The sequence below is a fragment of the Bradysia coprophila genome, unplaced genomic scaffold (genome assembly GCF_014529535.1).
Source record: "Bradysia coprophila strain Holo2 unplaced genomic scaffold, BU_Bcop_v1 contig_232, whole genome shotgun sequence".
Lineage (NCBI taxonomy): Eukaryota > Metazoa > Arthropoda > Insecta > Diptera > Sciaridae > Bradysia > Bradysia coprophila.
The window spans coordinates 11,975,769-11,992,599 of record NW_023503493.1 but is presented as its reverse complement, the minus strand read 5'-3'; the positions used below and the strand labels follow the sequence as shown (position 1 = coordinate 11,992,599).

The 16,831-nt window shown below is 35.5% G+C and overlaps 1 protein-coding gene and 1 long non-coding RNA gene across 4 annotated transcripts in view; one reads left to right on the top strand and one right to left on the bottom strand.

The window, feature by feature from the left end:
- The first annotated feature begins 2,284 nt into the window (after positions 1 to 2,284).
- On the top strand, positions 2,285 to 16,133 carry LOC119076728. The gene is made up of 3 exons (XR_005087686.1): positions 2,285 to 2,570; positions 8,340 to 8,345; positions 16,123 to 16,133. It is a non-coding gene; the product is annotated as an uncharacterized LOC119076728 (long non-coding RNA).
- The window catches only part of LOC119076659 (insulin-like receptor), a 52,359-nt gene continuing 45,838 nt past the window's right edge, over positions 10,311 to 16,831 (bottom strand). Inside the window, exons 11-17 of one of the 3 annotated variants that reach the window (XM_037183543.1) lie at positions 16,453 to 16,769; positions 14,586 to 14,706; positions 14,392 to 14,516; positions 13,722 to 14,327; positions 13,418 to 13,655; positions 13,082 to 13,242; positions 10,311 to 10,868 (exon numbers count right to left, since the gene is read on the bottom strand). In XM_037183543.1, coding sequence (XP_037039438.1) covers positions 13,097 to 13,242; positions 13,418 to 13,655; positions 13,722 to 14,327; positions 14,392 to 14,516; positions 14,586 to 14,706; positions 16,453 to 16,769 — 1,553 coding nt within the window. In that variant the 3' untranslated portion in view covers positions 10,311 to 10,868; positions 13,082 to 13,096. The remainder of the gene's footprint in view (positions 10,869 to 13,081; positions 13,243 to 13,417; positions 13,656 to 13,721; positions 14,328 to 14,391; positions 14,517 to 14,585; positions 14,707 to 16,452; positions 16,770 to 16,831) is intronic. The other 2 variants (XM_037183542.1, XM_037183544.1) reach the window with 2 other exon arrangements.

The following is a 16,831-nucleotide window of genomic DNA, read 5'->3' as shown; positions in this document are numbered from 1 at the left end:
CGATTGGTATCGACAAAAGTAAGGTCAAGTTCGAAAATGGGCATGGTAGGGTCGGCCCCTCCAGAGCTAGGGCCCTATAGGTGTTTTTCAGTCTTTCGACGATATCTACCGAAATACGCACGCAATATCTGCTTGTGATATATCAAATGAAAGGTATTGACGAGTAGAACAAAGTTGCTGAACATTGTTTTTGGGTAAGATGCAACGTGGGCTTGTTGGGAGGGCTCAAAGGTCGTTACTCGGCCCTAAGTGTTTTTTGCACATAAATCGAGTAAATCTCATCCGATTTTGCTAGTTTTAGTTTTTTATGGAAGGTAATTGAATACCGAAAAGAACGTGACGAAAAAAGTTTCAAATTAGGGCCCTTGGACTAAGGCCGCTACTCGGCCCTAAGTGTTTTTTGCACATAAATCGAGTAAATCTCATCCGATTTTGCTAGTTTTTGTTTCATTTGAGAGATAATTGAATGCCGAATAGAATGATGGCGAAAAAAGTTTCAAATTTGGGCCCTTGGACTAAGGCCGCTACTCGGCCCTAAGTGTTTTTTGCACATAAATCGAGTAAATCTCATCCGATTTTGCTAGATTTAGTTTTTTATGGAAGGTAATTGAATACTGAAAAGAACGTGGCGAAAAAAGTTTCAAATTTGGGCCCTTGGACTAAGGCCGCTATTCGGACCTAAGTGTTTTTTGCACATAAATCGAGTAAATCTCATCCGATTTTGCTAGATTTAGTTTTTTATGGAAGGTAATTGAATACTGAAAAGAACGTGGCGAAAAAAGTTTCAAATTTGGGTCCTTGGACTAAGGCCGCTACTCGGCCCTAAGTGCTTTTTGCACATAAATCGAGTAAATCTCAACCGATTTTGCTAGTTTTTGTTTCATTTGAGAGGTAATTGAATACCCAATGGAAAGTTGGCAAAAAATTTTGGGTTTCTAAAATAATGTCGTAAATTGTTGGTTTTATTTGAAGGGTACTTCGTACGGGCTTTCGTAATTGCGCTATGCGCAATTTTAAAAATGAACAGTTTCAGTAAATTTGACAATGCCCAACTCGACTTGCATTTTGGTAACAGACGCATTAGAGGGTTGTAGACGTATTAGGGTTTCGGGCTTATTAGGGCTACGGACGTATTATGGTTGCGGACGAAATAGGATTACGGGTTGTACGGGGCTAAGTCGCAGCAAACGCTCCGACTGTTCTGATGCCTTGTTTTATTTGACCCTTCGTGGACATGAAATGTTTTTAGTGGTTTTTGTAGAGGGCGGCACCACGAGTAAGAATAACATAACAAGAAAATATTTCGATGGGAAAATTTTTAATTAGATCGATTTTTCGTTTTTTTGGACCTGCGGGAAGCTTCGAAGACTGTTTGGACCCTACTGGTGACTTGTTTGATCAAAAAAATATAGTAACTATTTAGCCTGAGGTCTAAGCTTTATAGCGATAGCAATCATGACATTCATGACTACCAACAAACATCTTTTATGAAGGAAAGTCATTCAACTAGGTCGATGTGAATTTTAAAGGCTGTATTCGTGGATGATTTCTATTTTCTCTCAAAAAGTATTTTTAGTTATTTTACATACTATGTCACGGTGTGGTTGAATGGAGTTTAATTAAACATGTCGTCGCAAATTTGATATTTTTGGATATTCTTAGTCTGCTTGTGACCCTGAACAACGTTCCACAAAAATTTTTGATTTTCATCCGTGCAGTCCGGAGCACGCGGACCAAGGCTCCCTAGAGTGCTCTGTGGGTGCGATAGAACTGATTGGGGTTGCAATCGATAGGGAATGGAATTTTAATAGTCATAGTACAAAAAATTTGTCGTATGGATTCAAGGTGGACAGGTGGCGACTCATTGAAGTTGAAAAATGACGATCTTTGAAAGGTTCTACAGGCGTGGATACTTGAGTCACAGAGGTGGTAATTAGTTGTACAAGTAGAGGGACATTAGCTCTACCAATATCCAAAAAATTACTTTTTCAAATTTTCTACATAGCAACTTCATAATGGTTCAAAATTTTTCTATCATTTTTGGCCATAGTTGTGAAACTCAGCAACAATTTACTGACACTCATGATAATTTTTCGCAGCCAAACTGCTTAATTGTGTTGCTGCTAGTCTCAGCTTTCCAACAACACCTCACTTGCTATATCTCTGGTCAACAGTGCCGTTCTATTGAGCGCCTAAGTGAGGTAAGTCCATCTACGACGAAATTTTAAGCATGACTTCAGAAAACTGAAACTGAAAACTGTAGAACCTTTCAACGATCGTCATTTTTCAACTTCAATGAGTCGCCACCTGTCCACCTTGAATCCATGCGACAAATTTTTTGTACTATGACTATTAAAATTCCATTCCCTATCGATTGTAACCCCAATCAGTTCTATCGCACCCACAGAGCACTCTAGGGAGCCTTGGTCCGCGTGCTCCGGACTGCACGGATGAAAATCAAAAATTTTTGTGGAACATTGTTCAGGGTCACAAGCAGACTAAGAATATCCAAAAATATCAAATTTGCGACGACATGTTTAATTAAACTCCATTCAACCACACCGTGATGTGTTACCGGTGAATATGGTTCGAAGTATCAGTTTTGGTCCATTTTATAAAATGGAATTGACTTTAGCGATGGATGGCTGGATCGTGATCCATTTCTGAATCAGTAGGAAATCAACTCTACGTCTGTGCTTGGAAACTAAATTCAACATTTTCAATACATAACGTAAAATCCATTTGTCAATTCAAACAGCAGTAAAATGTGTGCTACATGCTACACACTACGGGTGTGCGATGGATAAAGAATCGAGACTGGTGTAGTCCACTAAAAATTGTTGTCATCCCTATATGTCAAAAGTTGGTTTGCAATTTTTTTCCGATTTTTTTCTGTAGCACTGAACTTCAAGTAGTAGAATACGACTAATACAGCTGACAAAGATCTTAAAGAAGTTTTTTCGGTAAACTGATCTCATCATAAGATGCTGATCAATTGCAAACTTAAATTGAGTTGAGTTTAGATGTCGATATGACAAGAATTTTTCGTGGACTATCCAGTCTCGATCCTTTATCCATCGCACATCACTACTACACACTAATGCTTGAGAACTAAATTCAACATTTTCTCCTCGGAGGAGGTGGGCAAATCACCCAAATTAATAACCATTTTTAGCTCCTCTGTGAGACAGAGGATTTCTTCGTTAGGCATCTCTAAAAAAATTGTAAAAAGATATTAAAAGTGGATATAAGTAGACGTTTTATTGAAGCATCGATTGCGAACCATAACGGTCCATTTTTTGGGACAAAGGCAAACAACGAGAAGTTACATGGATGAACACCTTATTCGTTGACGTCATTTGCGAACTTTACCATTTCAATCGCTATTATTACCAATAAAATATGGAGGTGGGTTAATTGATCTGCATTTGAGACACAAAGACAAGGAAAACGCCGTTCGTGATTTTTTTTAATTCGATGTGGATTTATTTAACTTTTTTTTTCTCCAATTCGACATTACATAAAAACAAAGGAACTATATATTTCAGTCTTTTTTAGTGCTTTTCGAAAACGACACGTTTCATTTTACAAAAAAATATATTAAATGAACATCTCCGTGTGGTTCTCTTATTTAAATAAAAAAATTATTTAAGAAAAAAAAAATTGTACCGGAAATTTGTGTGAACATTTTCTAGGTTTGTTTGCTGGCTTTTTTTAAAATTTATATTTAAATTTATCAACAAAATGGTCAACGAGCATTTTCATTTGCAATAACATCGAACCGATTCAATTACAAATCAGTCAAATCATTGAATCGCTATACGGAACGAAAAATAATCGAAAAAATAAAGCTCTTTCTAGGTGTAAATAAAATTGGCTAGAATTTGATTCTCTTTCATTTTGATTTTCGTTACAGCCAACGAATTTTAAACTTCCGTCATAGCAATTCGATTTCAATGCATTCCATACCACATTCATATTAAGTGTGACAACTTTGACATATGGAAATAATATGATTGAATTCGGATAAAATAACTGAGTGCAGAAAGTTATAATTCGTTAGCAGTAAATTTATTTTCTATTGTTTTGTTCATTTTCAGTCGAAAGATGGTGGATACCGAAATGGTTTTCTTATTTTTGAAGTTTGGTGTGGTTTGTAGTTCGTAGATTTTTAATATTGTGTTAGATACACGCATGTGACCTGGGCGAGAAGTATAATAATCTAGGTCTTCATTTGGTAAACTAATTTATGTGGCTTTAGCATTTAAACCACAACAACCATCAAAGCCAAGGCGTATTGTTGTGAGTTTAATTTACTGAAAATTGCCGGAGTTGAGTGAAATCAACCGAAAACTTACAGAAATTGGTCGAAAATCGTTATCGGCAAATTCACTAGATTTTTGATAGATTTCGGGTAAACTTCGGCTATTTTCAGTAATAAAATCCCCAAAAATAGGCTTTAACTAAGTGTCGGTATTCACTTTTCTTCCAATGTAAAAAGAAGTATTTACACTCGCGAAACAGTGAAAGGGAACAGAATTTCCGATTCAGTAGTACATTGTGGTTTGAATTATTGTTCCCACAAAAACTTCGTTCAACGAACGAAAATGTAGATTTTGTAATTTAGTGTTTAGTTGCAAGTCGTGTTTGCAAATCTAGCAAAAAGACAGAAAAAAGGAACTATTTTCGGCAAAAAAGTTTCCCCACATTTTGTAGAATTTTCCCGAATTTTCCGCACTTTCCCAGTAATATTGGAGGATCTAGGAAAAATGGGAAAATTAAAGAAGATGTGGGGAAAGGTTTCCATAAAACTAGTCACTTGAAAAAACCGAATCTAGATTTTCATTTGTTAAGCAACATTTTTGTGGAAACTATTACAGACCACAGAAAACTCCCAAATCATGTTCCTTTTCACGGTTCTGCGACTGTAAAATGTTCTTTTGTTCGGCTATGTATCAAAATGTTCACACGAATCCGTTCCGTTCTTTTTTTAATTATTAATTTTCTTGGGCAATTTAATTTAAATTAATATTTTCTCTTTTATTCCGTTTTTCTTTTTAATTTGTAAATTTATTGCGGCTGGGTTATGGAGTTGCTACTGCATTAAAACTGCCTATTGTATTTAAAATATTCAAAAAAAACTTCTTCATCATCCTATTCTCAATAAAAAATAAAATTAATTTAATTTAAACTTAAAAATTAGCAAAAAAAAAAAACTTCTTAATAATTAGAGCGACAAAAAATATATAAAATTATTCTGAAATTAAATATCGTGTACCTCTCTCTCTCTCATTCTCTATTTTCTCTAATTTTATTATTATTAAACAATGGAAGATGAATTACAATTTTTCGTCTTTTAACTAAATTCTAACTTTTAAGACGACATAATTTCGGGCATATTTCGATAGATTATTTCAATCAAAATATTTATTTAAAAAAAATTGTTGTGTCTGTAGGCGGTTTCATTAGGCTATCTCTTAAAGTTATATTGTTCTTCTGTTTGTTTTTTTTTTTTTTGTTTTGCTTTTTTTATTTATTATTTAAACGAGCTGCATTTCCGTTCTATTTTTCAATCGATAAATTAATTTGTTTCACTATTTTAACTAAAAATTAAATTAAATTTATTAAAGTCAGGTATGGAATTGGTGAGATTATTTTTTGTTGTTGTTGTTGTTTTGTTTATTATTTCGTCTAGATTTTATTTCATTTAACTATCTAACTAAATTAGGTTTCCACTTGAAAATTTGTATCGAAAAGTTTACTTGTTTTGAAGCACATCCCGGAAAAAAAAATTGTTTTCGCCAACTTAGGTTAGTACCAAATGGTTACATTTATTAACTTGGAATTGGTGGGTAAGGAGAGGGGTCTGAGTAAATGTGTTGGAAAGGATTTAAAGGCAAATTGGTGGCTAAAGATTTGAAATGAAGTCGTTCGAACTTGTAACTGAAGTGTGTACTGAAGCTATATGCAAAGTTTGGAGTCGTCAAGGCTTGGTATTAGCCTAGACGAGAAAACAAAATCACATTCGATGACTGAAGCTACGGTCTTATAAAATTTTCACCTTCAGATCTGCAACCAATCACATACCGTTCACTACAAATTTACAAAAAAAAGTCTTTGGTTTGCAATGGACAGTCTGACAGTGGAAAAAGCAAACTTTTTTAGTGGTGCGTTGGTGCAAAAGATGAATCTTTCTGGAAATTTCAATTTCATTTATTTCCATGAAAAAACTTCTTACATTAAACACACAGCGTAGCTCCAGTATGCGTTACAATTTTAAGGAGCTACAAATTTCACATTTGACATTGAAATGCATTTCTGAACGGTTTTGCGGACGGTAGATGTTAGTCGCATTACCATTAATTTTCAGAGAGACTTTCGGTTGCGAAATCTAAAGTGATTTTGAATTCAGTTTTCTGCTTTCGCAAGAGAATGACCGTTACTCATTCTTAGATCTTCACTATCTTTCGCTTACTTTCCACGTTTCTTCAGCCAATAAATTCCATGAATAAACTTTGTAACATGTTACAATCAAGCTTGCCATGATTACCTTGGTGTATGGTCAGCCACCCTAACGTCAGAATTTGCAAACGAAACTTTACCTTTTTACAGAACAAAATGATTTCCATTGTTCGGAAAAATACTTAAGTTTTTATGCAAATTACGGCAGTCTAGGTAAAATATCTGTTCACTGCAGTTAACTAAGAGCTCAGAGAGTGGTGATGAATTGGAATAAAATGTTTCAGTTTAGGTGTGATCAGTTCAACAATTTGGATTGATTATATTAGTTGGAATAGAGGTCGGAATTTAAAATCCTTCAAATCTTAATCTGAAAACATTTTTAAACAATCCCAATTCCGATCAATATGCCGTGATGATATGGTAAGGAGCCATGGTCTATTTTCTTGGAATTCTTGAAATTTTTTATTTCTGCAGAATCTTGAAAACAGGCCCTGGAAAGAGCACAATGTAGTTTGGATTGAATAAATGTGGCAGTATTAGAATTAGTAGAGTTGTTTTTACAGCGATTCCTGTTTTGTTTGTTTCTGTTTATTATAAATTAACTAAAAGCCTAACTAATTGAGATATTTAAATTGTTGATGCTGTAGGAAAGTGATTTTCATTTCTATTCATCGAAATTTCGCCGCACTTCTTGGACTAATGGACAAAATGATATAGGATTGACTGAGAAAAGCCCCACTCGCGGGTGCCGCACCTCAATTTAGACCATTTTGTTTAGTTTAATCCCATACAGTCCCTGAAGTACGGCACCGTTCCTCTTTTACGCAAAAAATGTAATTGCTCTGAAATGTTTAATTTGACTTGAACGGTCACAGCATTCGGCCATAAATCAAAACGAAAATCTTCAATCACTATATCAGTCGGTCAGTGGGTGTGTTGTTTACTTGAAAAAATATCTATGGTTCTAACTGCTCAATTAACTCTATTTTGTGATATTGTTTTGTTGGTTGTTTTATTGTTGTTGTTGTTTTAGGTGGTTCTTGCATTGATTATTGCATAAAATTATATTAGAATTATAAAAAAAGGGTAATTGAAAAATGAATTAAATTATAAAAAAAGAAAAACATCGTCGTAACAACTATTACTGTGATCAAAAAAACAATTTTTTCCTCGATAGAATTCTATTTCTCCGTCAAAATGATTTTCGTTTTTCTGTCTCTGGTATAAAATTTTGTTTTTCTGTTTTGCTTCTTGTTAATTTTCGTATTTTCATCGAAAAACCTTCAAATCATTTCGCTATAATACTATTTTCATTATTCAAATTATGCTCAACTCTCTCGGTCCGGCAAGCATAATTATGAAATAATATCAATTTCATGTTATGGTTTTTAATACAAACGAATGATGATGGCTGCGAATAAAAATAAATTTCGATTGATTTTTATGGATTTATAGAGTCACTTATTGTATTTTTGTAGTAAGTGGTTTTGTGTCAATAGATATTTACATGACAAGGGGTAAAAAATTGAAAAGTCCACTTTTCATGTGAGATTTGTTGATGCGAGGCAAGGCCGAGGTCAACAATCACATGGAACCGTGACATGCTCTATTTGTTCAACGAGGGAAGAAAAGTTGGAAATTGCATTTCTAGGGTGTTAATTCACCAGAGAAATTGCAATTTCCAACCTTTTTCCCTAGTTAAACATAACCACTTTTCACAACAACGTTTCACTGGGTCGGAGAAAATAGTGAAAAATTTATTGGTAGCCTTCGTTTCCAATCATTTACGGCTACAGACTGTTGCAGGAAGGAAAGCATTAGAATGATTTTTCACTAATTGACAATATTTTCCTTTTGAGAAATAAATTGTAGCGGAGTGGAAGGTACTACACCTAAATTCATTGAATATTCACAAGATTCACATCGAAGGAGAATGGTCAAAATGTTGAAGAAGAGAATATTTTGTAAATCTCCGATAATCGTGTAAAGACCAAACTTCAAAAAACAAGTTCGGGCGAGGCCCACATCCAGTAAAACATTTTTCATTTAAATATTATGTTATGATCTTCGTCACATCTATTGAGCTTTGAGATTTTACAACTTTGAAGCGTACAGTCCCGGAATTATAAGAAGTTACATTTACAATTCAATTCTCCTTATTCAATCCACATGCATTGCCAACGTTACGACATTTACGTCTGTATATATGTATCATAACGTGTATAACATGTGGAATGAATAACGTCGATTGGAATGTAATTGATGAAAATGTAACTTCTTATAATTCTTACACTGTAGAGTGAATCACATTTAAAAGTACCATCACATTTCAAATTTCTTATATTTCATACTTCTTTCATTTCTTCACATGTCTGGAACGAGAGAAGTTTGAAAAAAATCTTAAATTTAGAATGTCTACAATGGTGTTCCTAGATATAATTGACTCTGTAGCAATGAAAATTATCTTTCCCGGAACATTTTTCGCCAAAATCACAGGAAATTTGAAGAGAAGATCGAGAAATTTAATGATAAAATGATGCCTCTGAAGACGTTTGTGTCTCAATCTTAGCAGAATCGGGTAAGTTTTCTCTGCTAAATGTAGTTTTTCATGCAGTTCCACGACCAACTATCAATTATGATTGCTTAATCCTCATCTTTTCGAAACCTTTGACCACAGGCATCTTTTCAAGAATTAAAATTCTAAATATTCTCGAAATTCTCGAAATTTCCTAATTATCGCGTGAAGAATTTTCAAGAATCTTCAAGAATTTCAATTCACTGAAATAGATCCCACTTGACCACAAAATATCTGATGACCGTTCATTCCGAGTCCAGATTGTTATTCTCTCCATAAAAATGCAACGTCTACATGGTCTACATTCAAATCAACAGAATCAAGCACCATCGCGAAGCTCATCGTTCGTCCGCAAAAAGAACCGGTAACAAATCGGTTATTTCATTCCGTTTTTTTTTTGTTTTCTCTAGTTTTTCTTTTCGTCGATTCTAAATTCTGTGATTGTGATTGCGTGAATGATTGAAATAAATAATAAAAATGAATTGTCGGGGGATAAAAATGTCATCGTCGCACTTCTTTTTTGTTTTCTTCTTCCTTTCTTTAAATGAATTTTCTTTAGTAAATTAGCTAAAAATGCAGCAGCAACACATTTTGGCAATTTTATGTTCATCGCTTTAGATTTTTTTTGTTTTTTTTTTTCTTTTACAAGATAATAAATCCTACGTTGATTTTCTTTCTTTCAATTTTTTTTTCTTTTGTTTTTTTGTTTAAACTTAATTTTTTTAAGATACAATTAGCCTAGACTATTTACATAATTTTTTACTTTTACTTTAACTCTCGGTCCTTCCTCAAAACAAATAATTTTTTTATTACGCCGTTTTTTGTAATTTTATTATTTATCGGTTGACAATTATTTTAGTTTTTTTTTTTCATTTTTTTTTCCTTTAAATTTTCATTTACCATTTTATTTATACTCATCTTCATCATCTACATCTGAAAATCTTATCTAACTACCGAATTTAGTTTATTTTTTATTAATTTTTTTTATTTTTGTTTAAATGTTCGTTTATCTAAGTATTTTCTTTTTACACGTTTACATTACAAAAATAAGACAATACCAACTCGTATATTTAAAAAAAAAGAAAAGAAAAACAAAATTACAAACTAAGAAAAAAAAATTAAATTATTTGAAAACGACAAGAATTCTAAAAATAAAAAATTAAATTTAAAGATAGTCGTGTAATCAGTTCTTCAGGTTGTTTGTTTCGCTATTTTTAACTAATTGATTTTTGTATTTGTAAGAATTATTTCCTTTTAAAACATAAACTCTTTCCGGGGGGTCAGACGGGGATGGTGCGTTTGTGTGTGTTTGACATGTTTAACGTTTTAAAAATAAAAAAAAATCCTTTCAATTTTCTAAAATTAAAGACTAAAAAATAATTTTCTTTCTTTCTTCTGTTTAAGCATTCTCTACATCGGTCAATCCAGATCACTTTTGTCACTTACCACAAATCCATTCGATAAATTTTGTCTTTTCACCGCACCCACATTGTCCTCAATTCCAACCACTGTCATTTCACTATTCATTCGTTCATCGGCGACGGTTGTTGATATTTTCGGTTCAATTTTGGTATGCAATTTACGATATTCGGTGGAGTCGGCGTCGGCATTATTACCGCCGCTGCTATTGTTTTTGTAGAAGAATGCATTGCGTAGAAATTCGATGCCGCGATTTAGTTGACCGCCGTTGCGGCCCAGTATTGATTGAGTGTTTGTTGAATTGATTGATGATGGGATGATTGATGTGGAAATGGGACTGTTTTTATTGCTTTTGTTGGAGGCTACGTCTAGGATGCTGCTGGTGAATCGGCGGACTTGGCCAAGGGACGATCTGTTTATAGCGTTTTATTTTGATTTGGTGGTAGAAAAGCGAATAAAAAATTAGAAAATGTTTGTGAACTTAGGAGGTTTTTTGTTCGATATTTTTTGGTTTGGTATGATAAAACAGAAAGTATTTATGACTATGCAGTGATGAGAAATGATGTTAGCGGTTAGAATAGAAAATTAGAACCATTCACACGCTCACCGTGGATACATTTCAAAAGAAAAGACATAAAATCGAGGGACCTCAAAACGCAGGAGATTTTCACTGACTCCCACAACAAACAATTTGTCAAGACATTTGACTGTTTCTTCGGTCATTCGACCAAATGCTACATGGCAATTCCGATTTAGCTTGTTTAAACGGTTTGAATGTTCTGAGAAAATTTTTCTTTCACTCCCAGTCGGGCCGACGCATTCAACATTCGGCCCAATCGTTTCAATATGAATAACGAATTCGATCAAGGGAATCCGATATCGAAGCACTTTCAGTGTGTTCAAAAATGCAATCTAACGGTAAAAGCTCAAAACGATTTGTTGAGCGATTTGGACCTGCGATATTAAAGCCCTTGGCATGACGAAAGTTTAGGTACGTATGGTGAATGCAATGACTTCTATTTTTAGCCCAAAAACAGACGAGTGCTGCGTGCAACAATTATGAAACGTTTTCCAGTGCAATCTGATGGTAGCATGATGTTAGACAATGGAATGAATTAATAATTCATATTCACAACAGACGTAATGATCAGCTGTAAGTGTTGCACAACCTTACGATTTCCATTCGAAAATCGTTCAAAGGGACAGTATATCAAAGTATATAAACCGCTGAAGGTAAAGCCCAAAACACACGGGCAAATTTGTGCTGATACGATCGACAATTATGCTGCGTTTTCCATGGTTTAACATGTGATGCATATGCCGATCCCATCTATCGTGTAAAGCAAATCTTCACACAGAAACCAAGTTTTGCGTGAATTCGAGTGCAGCGTAAGTTCGCTTTATTGTATCACTTTACGATTTCAATAGAATTTTCGCATTTCAACATTCATGCTATCATGTTCACCACATTCCATAAATACTGCAGAAATCGTTAGCACTTCAGTTGACGAAAACGCTGCGCTTAAATTCGTCTACCATTCGAGTTCCGAATTTTTGGGGTGATCCGCTGAAAAAATGCTTCTTAAGTTAAGAACACATCTAGCAGGTGGAATGAAATTCGCATTTTTGGGCCGAGAACACACGAGCAATTTTGCGTTTTACATTGTAATCTGATATACACCTTCAGTGTTTACAATTCTTTTGTTGGTATTCGTTTGCGTTAAGAGCAATGAACCCTTTGCTACAAATATTGCCTACATTTAGGCGGAAAATATTCGTTTTTTGATGATTTCTCTTAATCAAAATTTTTTTTTAGGTAAAACTATTAAATCACGCAAAAATTTTAGATGAAAAATTGGTTGTGAGTCATAGCTTAAACTTGGAGAAACCGGTGCAGATTACATAAATTTACACAACCTGCAAAAGTTTCTCCAAGTGCACAAACCAATTTTTCCTTTAAGAGTAACACATTTTTGCGTGCTTAATGGTTTTTCTTTTTCAAAAAAAGATTTTGGTTCAGAGAAATCATCAAAAAACGAATATTTTTTCACTTAAATGTGGGCTACAAATTTGCAAGGGGTCCATTGCTCTTAATACTTCTTGCATCATTCCTAATAAATATGGAAATGGTTGAGGAAAGAATAAGACATTTCGACACGGAAATATTGAATTATTTCTGATCGATGTCCATCGAGATGAACAGCGTGGATGTTCAGTATCAGTGAACAAATACGACACCTATGTGCCGATTCGAATGAACGGAAGGTGAGCAAAGAAACAGACTCTTCACAATGTACCGATGATGTAAAAGTTAAATTAAAAAATAAAAATTGAAAAAAAAATGTGTAACAAACCAACAAGTAAATGTTATTAGCCAAACAAGATTTTTTATGCCAAAAATGTCATCGAAATTATCTTTTTTGTTTCGATTTTTTCTCTTTCTTTCGATTGGTTTTAGTAAATCCAAATGGTTTTTTTTCGCACAAAAAAAAATCGATTCGATTTGGTTGAAACATGCACATTCGATGTTCATTATGTAACATCGAATCGGTCGGAATTTTGTGAATAAAATTTTGATATTTTTTTGATTAAATTTTGAATGTTTGTCTAATTGCATTTATTTACCTAGGATGGTTGCCCTCACCTTAACGGCGAGTGTGACGCACCACCATCGGTTTTGCTTGTATGCACGTCGGACATTAAAAATGCATCCGGTAAGTCATCCAAACTGAAATCATCTTCTTCAGCTTTCAGTGGTGTGGTCACATCAATCACCAATCCTCGATCTGTAAGATGTGGAGATGTTGAGACTAAGTAGCGGAAAATAATAATTGTGTAACCGGGTGTGGCGGGATGTTACCCTTTTTGGAATTTGGGACATGGGAGACACTAATGGGATCAATATTGTGCGGGAGATTCGGATCCGGTTGACATTTATGCGTATTCAATCCGGTGACTTACTTTGCGGTTGTAGAAGTAATTCTTGTCCTTCGTGTGTAAAATAAAATGAAACACCCCTGAACGACTGGTCGGCGTCATCGAGCAACATCGTGACGATTTGTAAAAATGTCGGTCGAGACGAGGGCCGATGTTGCCACGTTCGACACATCAATTTGTAAAGTTTCTCCGGACAGTTTTCTGGTCGCTCCATAACGCCACCATCGATAACGTATCTTAAGACTTGATCGTTTGAAAGACCCTGCAGGAAGAGAGAAATTCGTTGGTTAGCACGACGGATATAACGAAACGACAGTAAACGTTTAACCTGATAAGGCTGTGAGGCACCAGTAGCTATTTCCCACAAAACAATTCCGTAACTGAACACATCGCTGCTGGACGTAAAAACTCCGTCCTTTAAACTCTCCGGTGCCATCCATCGAACCGGTAATAGACCTTTCGTTCCTTTGCGATAATAGTCCGTTTCGTAGATGTCGCGCGTCATACCGAAATCGCCAATTTTAACCGTCAAATCATAGGCCACCATACAATTCCGAGCAGCCAAGTCACGATGCACGAATTTCTTAGCGGCCAAATAAGCCATACCGTCGGCGATTTCCAGTGCCATTTGCAGAACTCGCTTTAGAGTTGGTGGTTGAGCGATCGGCGTCACTCCAACATCGGCATCGGCACGGTGTGATCGTAGATAGCCTTTCAAATCGCCGTATTTCATTAGTTCCATTACCACCAATGTCGGTTGCGTGATCGACACAACGCCGAGCAAGCGGACAACGTGATGTGTATCGAATGCTTTCATAACGCCTGCTTCTTTGAGGAAATTAATCCGTTCTCGGTCCGTGGCATTTTCGTTGACTGTTTTAATTGCGCAAGGCACACTTTCGCCATCCTTATTCTTCACTACTCCTTCGTACACCTGGTGAACGAATAAGATTTTAGTTGATTTGAATCTCGCTGATTTTGATTGACATTCAACATACCATTCCGAATGATCCCTGGCCCAATTCACGCAACTGTATGACATTATCTCGGGGTACCTCCCATTCGTCCACTTGATATTGCATACCGACATACTCTGGATTGACCGACGCGATGAGTTTCAAATCTGATGGGAACGAGAATTTCCACGGTTAGAAAAATTGGCTGGTCATACGGTCACTTCACCCATACATACCTGAGACAGGGGAGCCGAATCTCCGCCGGAAATATAACCAAAAACCGTAAACGATTACAACGACTATCAGGATCACACCGATTACGATGAATGCAATGGTTGATGAGCTAATTTTGGATTCCTGAATGTCGGCAAAAATTTTTAATTTTTAGTTTAACAATGAGGTACGTGCAGTGTATTGGTTAGTATCGATAAAGCGAAACATATCTGAACGGTTAGCATCAGAATCAACCAATGAAAAGTCAATTTGTTTGTCCATTCATATTCGTATCGAACATGTAGCATTGACTGATCATTCAAATCGACAGACGCAAGCCAAGCTTACGATGAAAATTTCAGCAGAAAATTGAGTTCTTTGAGTACGCTTGAAGGAAGTCTGGGATAACTATTTTCAAAAGATTTTCATTGTATTGCTATAGCAAATAGACACGCTGCTGTTTGTAAATGAGGTGCTTAAATCATGCGCAGCTATCTTATCTGCTTTGCATCGTCTAAACTACGAATTTAATTGAAATTTTTTTTAGAACGGAGTGTCGGTCTCTTTAACCGACAACTCTCACCACAAAATTTATTCAGTTAAATGCTGTCGTGATGAATGAGTGCAATAATTGACAAATGACTAAGACGTGACAATAGGGGGAAACAAAGATCCGTGTGTAGAGTAGTAAATATTGACGACTCACAGCATTTATTATTATATACAGGCGACGGTATGGTTGATGTGCCTTAATTAAAAGCATGTAGCGACAAATTGAAATTTTTGGACAGTATTCATTAACTCTAAGCGCTGAACTAGGTTCCACTAAGAAAAATTAGAATTTCATCCGTACCATCGGATGCACAGGAATCACACGCAGCTAGGCTACGGAGTGAGTTGTGGAGAACTGATTGGGTATGTACTAGGTAGTGGTTGAAGTGGTACAAAATATTGCTTCCATGGGTGTAAGGGAAGCTTTTGGAGTTGAAGTTCAAAATTGTCCCACTGGAGAACTGGAGATTCACAAACTGGAATCACAAAAAAGAAATTTTGAAAAAAGATATGTCAGAGCGTTCACAACGGTGTTTAAAGGTTCTTGTATGAAAATTAGTATTGAATCTCCGGTCGCCTTTGAATCGTTTTGAGCATTTAGATTGTTTTCAAAACATTTCACAATAGCAGGCGCTCAATCAATACGACATAGCACCAAAATGTTGTAATTATGAATCTCCAGCGCGACCTTTCGGAAATCGTAACTTTTAACCTTCAACGAGCCTCTTGCAGCTTCCCAATGGAAGCTTCGTATCATTGCTTGAAAGAATTTCAACTTCTACTGATTACAACCCCAATCAGTAGTTCTCCATTCCTTACTGCGTAACTTGGGTGCCGTGGATTCCCAAGCAGCCGATGGTACGGATGAAATTGTAAAATTTTTGACGAGTAGAGTTCAGAACTCCGGGCTGATTAATACTGTCCAAAAATCATAAACTTGCCATCACACGCTTGATTAAAGTGCATTCAACCACAACCGTTAGGCGTGAAATTGATTTTTGAAATGAGGAAGTTTTGTGAAGTTTTTTTTTTACCTACACGTAATAACACAGTGAGTCCATTTTTAAAAGAACTACGAACTACTTTTACACTCCTCATTCAGATGATCGTCAAGACGCCTCCACCAAATCATTTTTACTTTAAAATGGTTCGAATTTGAAATGTTTTATTCAAAAGTAAAAAGTTCATAAAAAAATAATAATAATTTCAATGATTTCCTTTGTCAACAATGGATTCGTTCAAAAACTTAACGAACGGCTTTTTGTACTTATACCGATTGAAAAATTCCCATGAAGCAGTCTTGTTCAACTCTTCTTCACTTAACACATAAGTACTTACATCGATAATAACGGTCTTCGCCGGCGTAGAACGACCGTCGCCTGCCAGTGACGTTGCCTTCACCGAAACGGAATAGTTTCCATTCGACAGCTTAAGGAATGGAATTTCTCCGTGCTGGTCCTTATACATTTTATGCGTAACACAATATTCGGTAGCCTTAACGTTGTCCAGATCGACGCGCTTGTAGGTGACGGTGTACGACAGAATGAGTCCGTTGGGGCTTTTCGGTTCCGGCCAGTAGAGTCTCGACGACGACGAGCTATTGTTCGAATTTTGCGATTTCTTGATTTCCAAATATGGGATATCGTCTGCATGCTCTGTGGATTGTAATGAATGGATGTTTGTTATGATTAACGGTCATTGGAATGGTGTCTTAGTA